Source organism: Aulonocara stuartgranti (genome assembly GCF_965226115.1).
Source record: "Aulonocara stuartgranti genome assembly, chromosome: 14".
NCBI lineage: Eukaryota > Metazoa > Chordata > Actinopteri > Cichliformes > Cichlidae > Aulonocara > Aulonocara stuartgranti.
Genome location: NC_138950.1, coordinates 33,461,884 through 33,477,920, shown reverse-complemented (window position 1 = coordinate 33,477,920; position 16,037 = coordinate 33,461,884). Strand labels below are relative to the sequence as shown.

Sequence of the window (16,037 nt, the reverse complement as noted above, 5' to 3'; positions counted from 1 at the left end):
CATCCCCAGCTGCCCCTCCCTGAGCCTGGTTCAGCCCAGGTTTCTTCCTGTTGAACACGAGTTCTTCCTTCCCACTGTCGCTAATTGCTTGCATATAGGGGACTGTCTGATTGTTGGGGTTTTCCCTTTAATGTTGCATTGCTTTGAATTTATAAGTGTTGAAGTCGGCATGTATTTGGTTTTCATGAGAGACCATTGTTGTTTTTGTTGTGGACATTGTGTCCCATGTTGTATATGCTGCTCTTAATGTTGCATTTTAACATTTTGTTAGTCGGTACTTCTGCAATCTTGGCTCTTCTAGAGATTTTGATTTCAGCTGGACTTCCTGTTAAAATCATGTTTATAGATAGCATTTACTGTAACTGACGAGGCCAGACTACTGCTCACATGTCCGTCATCGTAAATACGTGATTTATTTTTTATGCCATCAGCGATGCCAATCCATGTAATGAATATGCAGATTTATGAATTCAGTCAATTAAATGCAGTGAAGTATGTGTCACCATTTAACATTAGTAAATCACTTATTCATTTGCTGCCTTGTTCTGCTGGTTTTGCAGCTTGCTCGTCTTGAGGCTGAGGTGGATTTGGCAGTAAAATGTGATTGTTTTATGGCTGGAAGCAGGAAGAAGGGGCTGTCCTTACGCCACATGATGATCTGAGGCTTTGCTTGGTTAGCAAAAATCACTGTGGCTGGGGAACCACTGGAAAATACAGTGTCAATTTTTTAAACCCCTTCTTTTGTAACGCCAAGAGCACACCATAAAGGCTGTCAACTCACTTGTTATGAAGGCACCACAATTCTTCACATAGCACCTTCCATTTGTCCCAATTTGTCTGAGCTGAAGGGCCAAATGTTCATTGTGTGCTCGTAAACTCCCACCGCCTTCTGTGCCGCCTCTTGATTCTCACTAAGTTGGGAGACGACGCGAGATGGAACGTGAACTCCATCACCAAATCACGCCACCAGCTCCGACGGTCAGCCAAGTGTCAGTTCATTTGTTACCGCGACGATGGTGTCTGCACATGTGCATCTGCGAATTGTTAACTATGCAATTAAAACAATGCATCAGACTGAGGGAGAGAAAGTCTGTGCATGGCTTTTATGGATGCAATGTGACTGACACATGTGCGCCTGAAAAGAAATCCATGTGAAGAGCTATACGTGTGCATTTGTACAGCTTATCTTCCACATGCATAAACTCACCAATCCACCTCCTTGTCTTTGAGGCTCCAAAGCAGCTGACACCATGCCATAAAATAACTTAGAGACACCTTAAATCATCTCCCCTTCAGTGCTTATTCCCTTTTGCGGCTGCCAAATGTATTTCGCGTGTAATCTTTCACATACAAATTCGAAAGCTGCCTAGAATCGGAGGTGATTTGTAGCTTGTGTTGACGCTTTAAGCACTGAGCGATTGCACTGCCACAGACATCTAAATGTATCTAACGGCAGCGGTTTAATCTGGCAGCCAGTTGAGTATGCGCTGGATCGTTACCCAGCCCCCTAACAACCAAAAATGATGCCTCTACAACAAAAAAGTAGCATAAGTAGGTTTTCATGGGGTTACAAAGAATAATTTGTGACTTTGATATGACTTCGCAGGCTTAACGCCTCATAAAACAAGACACAGCAACTTGTAAATCACACATTTTAGTCACAGCTTCAGAATAAAGGTATCCATAAAAGATTCTGTTATACTTTGTATGTATTTATATCAGACTTTCCAGAAAATGCCATGCGACTTCGATATGTCTTGATCAGAGAGGTTATATCAGAGCGTGGAGAAACGCTCTGTGTGAGCACATACCACCTGCTGTTCACTCTCAAACCAGTGGCATTTCCCACAACAACAACTCAGGACTGCAACATGAAGGGTGGTAAACAACAGGGTAGACACAATAACGGCCCAGCTCTGAAAACCCCCAGGTAAATCTGAAATGACACAAAGGATCTCTAACTGGTCGCTTGCTTTTCCACAACAGCAGAGAGAGCTCGCGCCTGCTGGGCTCGACTGCCAAACCTGCCGTGATGCTTATTGATTGACACACTGCCGTCGGGGGGTAGAGAGCTGGGTGGCAGGGGCGTGAATAGGTCAGAGAACAGCCGGTCAACATTTCGTGGAGCACACGGATGGATGCTGCACGGTGAAGTGCTTGTGGAGGGAGTTAACATGGCAAGGCAGAAGTGTGGCTTTCTCTGTGAACTGTTTACCCAGTTGTGACACTAGCAGGACTTTACCAGTATGGACTACACATGTAAAACCTTAACCCTTTAACACCTAGTGTATCATAAACATACAGGTTTTTATGTAATATAGAAGGTTTTGAGTCTTCTACATTTACAATACATTTTTAAGCAATAAGTAAACAACAAATTGTTTGGTGCAATTGTGATACTAACTAATACGACTATATTCAAATTAATAGATATATTTTTTGTAAATTTGTCAGAAGGTTGAATTGACACACATGCTAATGCTACAACTGTTAGCATATCCTGCTGCCTACAGTAGTAAAGCAGTATTTTTCAAAGGCGAGGGTCTGCTGTTAACTGAGAGACTGTTTTCAGGTCGAGATTACAGGTGTCATTAGAAACATAAAATTTCATCAGTCTATTAATATTTATAGCCATATTGGGATCACGTATAATGAAAGTTTTTTTTACATGCAGAGTTACCTGGTGTAACTTTGCACAGCAAAAAGTAACTTTAATTTCTTGTAATGAGGGAGACAAATTTGAAGCTAATTCTAGCTAAACTTGACCACCGTGTCAGGGTTGTGTTTACTTTACATGTTCTCTTGTAAAAGTAAGGCAGAATGCAAAATTTTTTAAATATTATATAAAAGTAAAACACTTATAAACCAGTACAAAAATGTGAGAAAAGCTTGGCAGACAGCTAGTATCCCACTTGGTGCAGGTTACTTTTTAAGCCCCTCCTTTAAAATTTATATGAGCTGTTAAAATCATCAAAAATATTTTGCCATTTAGAACAGGTCTGCAAGTTGCTTCAGGTAACAGCATCTTCAAATGTAAGTAAAACCACTAGGAAGATGACTGTTTGAGCATCTGTTTGGAAGATAAACATGGGCATGAAGTGGGGCATACAATATGTTTTAAGAGCTTTGCTTGATGGGGATAACGAGTGTCCATTGAAAAGAAATACTGGATGATAAAAACGGTTAATGTAAGGAATGTCTTAATGTGGAGCCCAGTAAATCATAGTGACATAAGCTTAGAATTAATGGAGTTTTCAGAGTAATTGCCTTAGGACATGTGGATGATCACAGGCAAAGATGTGTTGAACTGAACCCAAAACAAATGTGCTTAGAGAGTATAGAGCTTGTAAGAGTGTATCCATGTGTTTGTGTGAGCAATGTTTCCAGTCCAGTGGATTTTATCTCATCTTTGACATTCTGGTTCAGAGCTTCTCTCCCGCTGCTTCTTTGATCTCCTCTCCCCTTTTTCTCTTCTTGTCTTCTCCGACTCCCACTCGCTCTGACCTCCGGGGACTGTCTTCCTGACTGTGGTCTCGAGGAACACGGCATGAAGCTGGGGATCCGAAGGCGGTGGGCTGCGCCTTTAGCCTGAGGGGGGGTCGCAGGCCAGCAGGAGGGACTTTAGATGGAACAATGAACCAAACTGTAGTGGGGAGAGTGGGAGAAGAGGACAAAAGGAAGGGGAAGGGGGGCCAATAAATATGTGGTAAACCTCCTGTAAAGGTGGAAGATTGGGCAAGTTTGTTGGCTCAGTGTGTGATGGGTTTGTTTGGAGACTTTCTGAAGGTTAGCTTTGGTCATTTTTATTTAACATTTTCCTGCTATAATGAACTTAAGACTAAAACATAATGTCTCTGCCATCATGTGCTGTGTTATGAAATATATGCTTCCCTAATCTGAAATTAAAGCTGAAGGTACAAGCTTCTGGACATAAAATGCTGAAGGGAGACGTTGACTTGGACTTCCAAAGTGGACTTGGTGAGAAACATCCAAACAGCAGGCAGGGAAATGAAGATTCAGTAATCTACAGCACAGTTCAGTTCACTTTTGTCTCTGGTTTTCAAGGCTTCAAAGCTGACTTCAGCATCCTCTGATATCATTTTACATTTCATAAAAACAGAAATGTCAAATGGACTGCAGTTATACAGTGATTTTACATTTTTTTTCTACCAGTCAAAACACTACAAGGCGCATTTATCCATTCACACACGCAAATACACATGTGATGCTTTGTGAGCAATACAGAGGTTTGATATCTTGCACTAAGGCAGGTAAAGCTTTAAGGCTGAAAATGAGGCTAAAAGCAAAGTGACAAAAGCTGCAGTTCCCAGAGTGGCCACTTGAGGCTGCTTCCAAACAGGAGTAAACAGTATATATGGTATAGTACAGGGGTCAGCAGCCTTTCACATCCCAAGAGCCATTTGGACCCGGTTTCCACGCAAACAACACACTGGGAGCCGCAAATACATTTTGACATGTAAAATGAAGATAACACTGTATATATTGGTTTTTTTTTTTTTACCTTTATGCTTTGTGTGAACAACTAAAGTGTGTTGCTTATGAAATCCATGAAGTGCTACAGAGAAAATTACATTTTATTTATGTAATTAACACATTTTGAACTCTTAAAGAAATATAGCAAAAGGAAAGACGCTGAACTAAAATGATCCATGTAGCAAACAAAAACTGTTGTGAGCCGCCACCCTTATATCGCCTTTGGGCTTTTGGAGCCTTGACCTGACTTTTAAAAAATAATTGGGAAAAAAAAAGCATTATGCTGCTGAAAAATGAAAAATAGATATTTGCAAAATTCTGCCTAAATATGTATTTTACCTGGTTAATGTGTGTGGCGGGGCGTGGTCTGCAGCGTCGCTGCAGGGGAGGGGACGCACCTGAGCGGCACCCGCAATCACGCCTCACCGCCTTAACGTCTGTGCCATCTATGCTGTTGTGTTGGTGTGCGTCGGGCTGTGAGCTGAAAAGCTACAGCCGGCTGTATACGTACAGCAACCGTGTGTGAAAAGTGGTCAATAAAGACATGCTGAAAAGCCTGCTCATGCAAACATCGTCAGGTCTGCCGTGATATGTTTACAATGGAACTTCTGCTCCTGAACCTCTGCGCACAGCGTCTGCAAATCGGGGCATCTTTACGCAGGACTGTAAGCTGTCGTCTGTGAGGCGTGAGCGGTGTTTGTTTTTAACATAGTTCACGGTGGAGAATCGCTGCTGACATAATGTGGATCCGAAGGTCCATAATTGGCCTACCTGGGGTTGAAAGTCTCGATAAATTCACGGCGTTTCAGCGGGTACACCGGCTTCCGCGAGTGGGACGCTTATTTTGAGCGATGAAAAAATAAAAGAATATAATTGTATTTTTATATTTCAATATCACAATCATCTTCCAATTTAAACTACAAGTTAAAAAAGAACTAACATAAATAAAACACACTTCAGCGGAATACTTCCCGAGCCACACTGTAACGACTAAAAAACCGCATGCGGCTCCGGAGCCACATGCGGTTGCCGACCCCTGGTATAGTATATACCACAGGCTCAGCTTGTGGAATTAAACAGCATTAAAAATCAGGTTTACAACCTACTACAAAGACCTGGTTTGGATTAAAAACAAACAAACAAAAAAACAACAACAACAAATTCCTCCATCTGGATGCTGTTGAGACTTAAAGGTAGGAGTGTGGCTGCTTGGACTTTTTGCTTCTTAATTCAGATAAAACTGAGGTTATTGTACTCGGCCCTGAAAAGCTTAGAAATATGGTATCTAACCAGATTCTTACTCTGGATGGCATTACCTTGGCCTCCAGTAACGCTGTGAGGAACCTTGGAGTCATTTTTGACCAGGACATGTCCTTCAACACACATATTAAACAAATATGTAAGACTGCGTTCTTCCATTTGCGCAACATCTCTAAAATTAGAAATATCCTGTCTCAGAGTGACGCTGAAAAACTAGTTCATGCTTTTATTACTTCCAGGCTGGACGACTGTAATTCATTATTATCAGGGTGGTAAATGGTAAATGGCCTGCATTTGTATAGCGCTTTTCTAGTCCCTAAGGACCCCAAAGCGCTTCACACTACATCCAGTCATTCACCCATTCACACACTGGTGATGGCAAGCTACATTGTAGCCACAGCTGCCCTGGGGCGCACTGACAGAGGCGAGGCTGCCGGACACTGGCGCCACCGGGCCCTCTGACCACCACCAGGATGTCCAAAAAACTCACTGAAAAGCCTTCAGCTAATCCAAAATGCTGCAGCAAGAGTACTGACAGGGACTAGAAAGAGAGAGCATATTTCTCCTGTTTTGGCTTCCCTTCATTGGCTTCCTGTTAAATCCAGAATTGAATTCAAAATCCTGCTCCTCACATACAAGGTCTTAAATAATCAGGCCCCATCTTATCTTAATGACCTTGTAGTACCATATCACCCTATTAGAGGACTTCGCTCTCGCTCTGCAGGCCTACTTGTTGTTCCTAGAGTATTTAAAAGTAGAATGGGAGGCAGCGCCTTCAGTTTTCAGGCCCCTCTTCTGTGGAACCAGCTTCCAGTTTGGATTCGGGAAACAGACACTATCTCTACTTTTAAGATTAGGCTTAAAACTTTCCTTTTTGCTAAAGCATATAGTTAGGGCTGGACCAGGTGGCCCTGAATCCTCCCTTAGTTATGCTGCAATAGACGTAGGCTGCTGGGGGATTCCCATGATGCATTGAGTTTTTCCCTTTCCAGTCACCTTTCTCACTCACTATGTGTTAATAGACCTCTCTGCATTGAATCATATCTGTTATTAACCTCTGTCTCTCTTCCACAGCATGTCTTTTATCCTGTCTTCCTTCTCTCACCCCAACCGGTTGCAGCAGATGGCCCCGCCCCTCCCTGAGCCTGGTTCTGCCGGAGGTTTCTTCCTGTTAAAAGGGAGTTTTTCCTTCCCACTGTCACCAAAGTGCTTGCTCATAGGGGGTCATATGATTGTGGGGTTTTTCTCTGTATCTATGAAGCGCCTTGAGGCGACTTTTGTTGTGATTTGGCGCTATATAAATAAAATTGAATTGAATTGAATTGAATTGAATTGGACTGACAAGTGTTCTGACAGCTGTAGCTGATAGCGGTCTGCTAGGCCTCATCTCTGCTGGAATCACTGAATTGGACCTCTGAGCTGTATTTGTACTTCAGTTTTGTTCAGTGAGGTTCCAGTGTTTTATACGTCTGTTAAACATCACTCATTAACACATATTTGCGTCTATTGCATTGTAGTGCAGTTTATGGATGGATGAATGTCGCTTGCTAACCAACGTTGCTAGCATTAGCTAACAGCTCAGCACTTTACCCATTAAACCAAATATGACCACTTCTGACTTCCTAAAAAGTCACACTAGTGGTGTCCATAACGCTGACTTTGAGGGTTCAAAACACAACTCATTTTACCTCCAGTCTTTCTAGTACTCACTACCCTTACACAGAGTTTGTAGGACTGTTAAAACTCTCTGTGGCCCATATGGTGGTCCTCGAGGTGACGATAGACATATCGTGTATAATGGAGAGACACACACACAGGGATCTGACAAAACTGCGGTATGTGTCACATCAGGATGAGGTATAGATAGAGATGAGATATGATATAGCCACTATTGGAAGATAGCTTCATTGTCCTCGAGCTGTATAAGTCCTGTGGACTAAATCATGAAATATTGTCTGTCAGGATGGTTTTTAGTTACTGCATGAGGTATGATGTTCACTTAATTTAATTACTGTTGTGTGCTATGAATTCTGTACACCTTAACTTAAAAATCAAAACTTACACAATGTTAAAGCTGGACTTTGTAGCATATCAGTGTGTTTGTGTGTGTGTGCAAACTCAAGCAAAAGATTTGGAGTCGGTGTGCATGATTGGCACACAATGCAGATGTGTGGGCAGCAGATGCCATCTGGAGAAAGCAGAGTTTGCTGGTGGAGGGAAGAAAGAGGGGTGGTGGTGGTAGTGTGTGTGTGGGGGGGGGAGTTACCCCCCCCCCCCCTTCACCACCACCACCACCCACCCTCCCTCAACTCCAGAAAAGAAAACCACCAGTCTGACAGGAGCATAAAGGAAACGATGGGAGTGTAATCAATCAAAAACACAGCCGCTCAAATAAAGGGAGACAAGAGACACCACCCGCCCACTAGCAGCCTGTCCCGACCACCACTGCTGCCCCTCGTCATTGCTTCAAACCTTTGCCACCGTTGGTCTACGAAGATCAAAAGCACCACTCCAGTCACCGATCAGGCTCCACATCTGACTGACGAACAAGAGGTATAATGTATATTTTGGGTTGTTTGACCAATTTCAGTGGACACCAGATGCTTTGTCTGCATCATTACACTGGACAAACTAGGAAGACCATAAAGCCACAATGAGACAGAGTGTCCAGGGCCGACGAGAACAACATAAACCCACACACTCATCTCTCCATCTTTTTCTTAAATCAGCCTCATTTTTTGCAATCCAAGATCAGGACTCAAGAGCTGCCCTTTCAGAGCATGTGAGACACAAAAACACTCTATATGTCTTTCTTTTTTTTTTATTGGCATCTATGAGGGGGAAAACAAAGCCACAGTATGTCTGTTGAATCACTCAAGACAAAGGCAAGTCTATTTGCCATGAGATCACCACTGTGAGGGAACTCCTGGATGTTTCCTTGTATGGGCACATATAAACATATCATAGCCACAGTTTGGAAGCTTCAGTTTGGTGTGACAGCTACAAAAGCAGATAAGAGCTGGTGCGCTTGGCAATATATCCACACAGACACATTCATATATGTATGAAACGAGAAAAAACTAACAACCAGAAAAAAAGGCATTCACACACCTGCTGAGAGTGAGGAAAGTTTCTAATGGCTCTCGCCCTTGCTGGCTCGCCTTTGCAATCTGGGCTGTGAATGAAGCAGTCTAAATCCAAAATGCATGCAGGTGCATTTTGGATTTTTAAAACAGCAGTTTGCACACAGCGCTGGAATACTTTTCTGATCTTCGTGAAAAAATCTGTTTTGACTTTCCAACCCCCAGAAAGAACAGGCAGCCATACAGCTGATAGGGATACAATGACAAGCCCAAGGACAATGAAGGCAGAGGGCATGCTGAATCACTGCCTTCGTAATCTGTGAAAAGGCCACATTTCACTCCAAAGGAGACACAACATTCAAAGGGTGCCGGTCGTGGTTTGCGGAAGCCTGGCTGCAGTCACCGGCCGCAGTGTGTGGTGATGCAGAAAGCCCTAATCTGCCCACACAGTGACAGTCTTCTCTGCAGATCGTTGAGAGGCCGCCTGTCAGCCACAGCAATGGGCGCATCTCATGGGAGCAGTAGAAAGACCTGTGTAGGAGGACAAAGATGAGTGAGAGCACCCTGGGCAAAATCTTAAACGTGGACACAGCTGGCTTTTCTCAGATGTGAACAATGCCGCCTTTGTTTCAAGAAAAACTGCAGGGGTAACAACCATTTGCTTTTTGCTTTTTTGCAGCAGCAGCAGGAGCTCAACAGACAACCAGGTCTGCCTCTCTCACGCTGCACTGTGCCTATAGGTTTCATCGTAAATACCCATAAAGCCGTGATAATATCAGAATAACAGCAAGTGACAATAATCCAATACAAGCTCGCCACCCATCCTGAAACGTGCATTGTCAATTTTACAAAGTGCAATTCTGTGTAATGTTAGGGGAGGTCATGCTCACACTTGCTCTTTAATCCAATTTTTCCCCCTTTCATTCTTTTGGAGAACAGGCGTCGAGTTGTCCGCTAGGTGGCGACCTTGGTCCGGTGCGGCTCGCTCACCTCGGACTCACCTGGAGCCGAACTATCAGCACAGTGAGAGTGCTGCGGGCGCGAAGGACTGAGACTGACGCAGTGCATTTCACTCCCATACTGGAGAGTTCAGGAGCGCTTTCTACAGTTAGTTAAGGTGTTGCTTTTTCTAAACCCCAAACACACACACACACCAGGCAGATTGTATCTTGTAGCTCACAGTCAGTGTGAGTTGGACAAATGTGCGCTATGATTCCCAGTCTCATGCGTCTGAACTGTAGTGACCACTGTTTAGTGTGTGCAGAGGTGTGTGCCTATTTGTGTGAGTGTGTGTGTGTTGGGGGGTAGTTAATGATTATTTTCCCCCGTCTCTTCTCTTCCCACCCCCAGTTCTTCTCGTTTCCTATATGGATTGACGGAGTCCGCGTCAGAGCGCACGGAGTGGACCCGCCTCCTGGCTGTGGAGCGCTCAGTGCGTTTCTCTTCCCCCTCTGTCCGCTTCAGACCCATATTCCACTGGGAGAGAGAGAGGAGAGAGCGAGGGAGTGAGTGAGAGTGTGTGTGTGAGAGAGTGAGAGAGAGAGACAGCAGGACCTGGGAGAAGAGCACCGAAAGAAAAAGAGGAGAGGGGAAAAAACGCAGCACCGACACAAATGGCACTCATGGCAGGGATTTTGTTCACGGCCACTTTTCTTATTTCTGGGATTTCTACATCTCTTTCTTCGTCACGGATATATCCCCCAAATGAAGGTAAGGTCGCTGGGAGGAAAATTAACTGCGGCGGGACTTCATCCCCGCTCCCCCGCGTCTGTGCGGCTTTTGCGCCGCGGAGGCTCACTTCGCCGAGCCCCAGTAGTTGCGAGTGCGTGGAGCCGCGACGAGTTGGGTCACCTTTACGCACTCAGCGGCTTCTGCGGAGCTTTTATGCGAGCGAAACTGGAGTGAGAAGTGCCTGACCGAGCGCGCATCCGTTGTTTTGGGTCGGACTTGGATCGTGCCAGCTGCGGAAAGCCTGGGAGTACTGATACTTTTGCCCCCTCTCCCCTCCAGCAATACGTGCTGTTTTCTGTAGGACAGTGAAGGAGACATCTGCTCCCCCCCCCCCCCCCCCCCCCCCAAAAAAAAATAAATACAATTTAAAAAAGCACTTCGCACAAACATGTGTCGAAAAAGAGAAACCAAATGAATATACGAGTCAGTTTGGAGACTCGCAAACCACACATCCGACTGACAAAGCAGCTCTTAATCCATCATTTTCAGAAGCATCCGCAGCGATGTCTCCTGCTGTCACTTCGTCATTTAGGGGAAAAAATCCGAATAAATTCTAAAAGTTTAGCTTTCCTGCCTGGCGCATTACATTGACGCCGACACAACAAAATATTTGTCGTCGATTCATTCAAGATTTTTTGCCGATGATGTGTCAGATACACGTTTACTTAAAAAGGATCAAGTGTTAAAATGAGAACTATTTAAATGAAGTGTGGTGTATCTCATTCAAAACATGCGCTCGGAGGTCTTCGGGGCTGCAGTCGCCTGCTCGAGTCCCGGAGCGCCGCGTGTTAGGTCCGCTACAGATGAGGCTCAAACCCACTTTCTACTGTAAACACTAATAAAATCAATACTTTATTTTATTAAAGACGAGCCCATTAGTTGCACGTCTGTTCTCTGACGGACTCTTTGGTGTGCGTCTGTTCTGCTCGGCACAGCAAAGCTGTCCGACACAACAAGTCCACAGTTAGAAACCCCGAGCGCCGTTTAGTTGGGACTCAAAAGATTCAAATTTAAAATGAGTCTTCATTGTGCACGATGATGTATTTCATGTGCTTACGTGCTCGGTTTTTTATTTAATTATTTATTTATTTACAACACATGCAGCTGATTAAGCTTTTTTCCTTTCAGTGGGAATTTAAAAGAAAATTTAAAGGACCGCAAATATAAAATAAATTTGATCCCTTTTTAAATTATAAATATATGCGTGAATTTTTCTTGTGCGTGATGTTTTACTTTTTTGGAGAAAGTATTGTGTTCGGTTTTCTGTCTGTCACTGTGTTTTTTCCCCTTTTATAAAATGCTTTTTCTTTTTTTTAAATTTTTATTTTAAGTTTACGCACGAGGATTCAGTCAAACGCGTAAAGCCGACGGTGAGCAACCGATAAAATCACGATGTGAAAGGCTCCGGGGGAAACGCGTTTGTCGTTGATAGAAGATCCCTTTGCTTAACGAAAATCAATCAAACCACATCTCTTAGGCACAGCAAGGAATTACGCAGAACAAAGCCTTCACATGTACATCTTTGTAACACTTGCTGGCCCACAGTTTTTACTCCTGAACCATCATCATGAGAAGATTTCCTCAACTACATAAATCGCTTTAAAGCTTTGTGTGTGTGTGTGTGTGTTTGCTTTAATCATTTAAAAAAAAGGAAGCCATTTCTCCTCCTCAGAGTGTAAGGCCTAATTGGATTATATGCCAGTGCTGATGTTGTGTGGACGGTCTGAGACTGCATGCTCACTTCTCTCATTCTTGTTTTCCAGTCACGTTATTGGACTCCAGAGCTGTACAGGGGGAGCTGGGATGGGTCTCCAACCCGACAGAAGGAGGGGTAAGTGCTGCAAAGAAGTGTCCCCTTGTTAGGACGCATGGTCCCCTATTGGGAAAAAATAGAGAGATGATATCCATTGTTGGCAGGAGCTGTAGAGTGATCCGCCAAATAGATACACAGCCCCCTTTGATAAGATTCTGTCCTGGAGAGCATTTTATGGGAATATCTTTGTTGTTGTATTGCGTGTGTGTTGGTGTGTGTGTGTGTTTGTGTGCATCTGGGCTCAGGATTAGATCATTTCACAAAAAAATGAATAAATTCATTTTTTATCTTATATAGAGGCCACCTGTAACCCACCTCGAGACCCACATCGGGTTCAGGAAGCTGCTTTGAGAACCATGGGGTGTGTAAGCACCCCAGTAACCTCACAAGCCCTGTTCCTCTTTCTCTTCTGCTCCCCTCCTCTCCAACCACTCTGTAATGGTCAGATGCGGGGACCGATACTCCAGCGGGCGTCGGGTTTCCTGAATAGACCGTGGATTGAATCGGCCTTTGTGGAGAAACTTTATATCCCTTTCCACCATTGAGTCGAAGCGAAAGCGAGAGGGAGAGGAACTTGGCAGCTGAGAGAGGGTCCTCTGGAATGGATGAATGAGGGGGGGAAAGTGCAGTGGGGTTCAGCTCTTGCCTGCAGTATGACCAGCTACAAAGCAACGGGGAATAGGATCGACAGAATGTGTGATCTCTGGTGGTTCTAATTGGGCTACAGTGGATCTGGTACGAGAAAGAACAGGGGCCGCAGAGGGCCCCACAATGGCCACAAGTGTTAGATTTTAGTTAAACGTAAGGCACATGCAATGCCTTAACCTAGCCTAAACGTGACTGTATAGAAACAGGTAAATATGTATTCAGATGCATGCTGGGAACTAACCCTCACCCTAACTAGCCTTTTATAAATAAAAAAGTAGGTTTTGATGTTTTAGATAAAATATTCATTTTTTGTCCTCTGATTGTCCAAACCTGGGGGGAAAAAACAAATTTCAAAGGCCAATAAATAAATAAATAAATTTTAAAATCACAAATCGTCAAAGCTTAGAGGTCAGGGTCACTCAAACGACATAAGGTTAGTGATCGTCAGTCAGAAGTCACTTCTTCCAGTTGTCCTGCTTGCACAAATGTGATGAAAACCACAATTAAGCCTTTTAATGTTTTATGAAAATGAATACAAATTAGCAACCGCCATGTCAGCTAATGAATATGAACCCAGGGGAGCAGGATCTCATCTTGTGCATCTGTTGCGAGCTCTGTTGTCGGCCTCTCTAAATGAACTTGATCGGTGCTGCGCTCCGGTCCTCCCCTCAGCCATTTTATCACAAGCAAGTGATTGACAGGGTCCCGGCAGCCGCGCAAAGCCTGCATTCACCCTCTCATTATGACCAATTGGCCTTATTCTCCCTCTTTCTTGCTATCGGCGGGGGGAAAGGTGCAGCGTTATCTCAGCGGTGCTTGATTTCCACAACAAAAGCGGGGCTGAAGCCAGAGAGCAGGAGGGAAATGATAGACATTTTTCTAAATCCTACAGCCACAGCTATGTTTAGCATTATCGTACCACTCTGCTTTGGGGAAATAAGGCTTAAATCCAGATTGTTTATGATAAGGCGTCAAGTAAAATCTGGCAGCCTGACTCACATGTTTCAATTTTTTTTCTTTTTTGTGCAGTTTTCTAAATGGCTGAAACGACAACGGCCAAAAGCTTGTCTGCTCTTGTTTACAGCCCAGCTCAGTCAAAGGCTCTATTTAAAACACACGGTAAAAAAAAAATCAGAGGCAGCGGGCTGCTCCGAGGCTCTCGAGAAATACTTGCGTTTCCTCAATGGTGCCGTGTAGAGAGAGAAACTTTATTACGAGTTGAACAAACATTCTCCCTGGGTAAAAAATAAGTCAGACCACACCGGGTAATCTGTGCACCCCCCGCGCAAGCTCATACTGACATCAGTGCCAATCATGTATGCAGATGTAGAGCAGGCGCACATTAGATCATTAGCAATCTTCTAATGCCTAGGTGTGTGTTTGTGTGTGTGAGACGAAGATTTTGTGTACAGCTCACCAAGTAATTGAACTGTAGGCATTGCTGAGCCAGAGACCTAATCACATATTTCCTTCATAGTGGAGGAGAAGCAATAAATATTAATATCTTTGCACAACTCTATTAGGTGTCATTCATAAAATATGCATTAATTTAAGCCATCGATGAACTGCTCTGCTTGGCTAAACCAACAAAATGCTCTTTTGCGCTGTATTGCTTGGCGCAAACTGGCACCGTGTAATATGTACTTGGTGCTTAATTGGTTACATATTACACATTGGCAGTTAGGAGAGCTTTTATGTCTGGCATTTTCTAGATGTTCTTAATGTTGAACAAATTTTCTTTACAGGTTCCTTTTAGCTGCTGTTTGGAAAATACCATTTTCACAAGCAGATTTAAAGTTTAAACTCTCGTCATCCACCCAGTCATTAGGGAACCACTTAGGGTTAGGTTGCTGAACAAGCACAGTTTAAACTGGAAGATCTAACTTTTCCAATTAGCTCTTCTATGCATTTGGCCCTCTGTTGAACACTTTTAATTTGGGAAAGCTACATACAGGAAAATTCCATATAAAGGGGTAGATTTGAAACTAACTCTAAACCAGTCACTGGTGACCTGGTGGAGATGAATAAAGTTTAAGAATTTCCCTCTGGGATTAATAAAGTCTCTCTGATTCTGATTTTAACATTTTATTATTTGTTTCCTTTCCCCAGTGGGAGGAAGTGAGCATTATGGATGAAAAGAACATCCCCATTCGGACGTACCAGGTGTGCAATGTCATGGAACCCAATCAAAACAACTGGCTCCGCACTGACTGGATCCCCAGAGGAGGTGCCCAGCGAGTCTACATTGAGATTAAGTTCACTCTCCGAGACTGCAATAGTCTCCCGGGTGTCATGGGAACCTGCAAGGAAACCTTCAACCTTTACTACTACGAGTCCAACAACGACAAAGAGCGCTACATCCGAGAGAACCAGTTCGGCAAGATCGATACCATCGCCGCAGATGAGAGCTTCACTCAGGTGGACATTGGCGATCGTATCATGAAGTTGAACACAGAAGTCCGGGATGTGGGAGCCCTGAACCGCAAGGGTTTCTATTTGGCTTTCCAGGATGTTGGGGCGTGCATTGCACTTGTTTCTGTCAGGGTCTTCTATAAGAAATGTCCTTTAGCCGTGCGTAATTTGGCCCAGTTTCCAGATACTATCACTGGAGCTGATACTTCTTCACTTGTGGAAGTTCGTGGTTCATGCGTGGATAACTCAGAGGAGAAGGAGGTGCCCAAGATGTACTGCGGGGCAGACGGCGAGTGGTTGGTGCCCATTGGGAACTGTCTGTGCAACCCTGGATACGAGGAGCGCAATTCAGAATGTCAAGGTAAGGAACTAATATTTGTCTATGGCATTTTTTTGGCTCCTTTCTCGATTTATAGACCACCGTCCCCCCTCTCCTCCAGTCCGTCCCACCCTTACAATATCCTGTCTCTGTCTTTTTGTCTTTATCTCGTGTGTTTTGTTCTCTTTGTTCTTCCCTCTCCGTTGGATGTTTTTATCTCCTTGCTCCCTAGCTCTCTACAGCCTTCTCTCCAGTGTTTAGTTGGGTGATAGAAGCG

General features: G+C 44.0%; 1 protein-coding gene across 2 annotated transcripts in view; it reads left to right on the top strand.

The window, feature by feature from the left end:
- The first annotated feature begins 10,213 nt into the window (after window positions 1-10,213).
- epha4l (eph receptor A4, like) overlaps window positions 10,214-16,037 on the top strand; it is a 57,814-nt gene continuing 51,990 nt past the window's right edge. The window contains exons 1-3 of one of the 2 annotated variants that reach the window (XM_082502247.1): window positions 10,214-10,547; window positions 12,332-12,399; window positions 15,139-15,802. In XM_082502247.1, the coding sequence (XP_082358373.1) occupies window positions 10,451-10,547; window positions 12,332-12,399; window positions 15,139-15,802 (829 nt within the window). In that variant the 5' untranslated portion in view covers window positions 10,214-10,450. The remainder of the gene's footprint in view (window positions 10,548-12,331; window positions 12,400-15,138; window positions 15,803-16,037) is intronic. The other variant, XM_082502246.1, reaches the window with a different exon arrangement.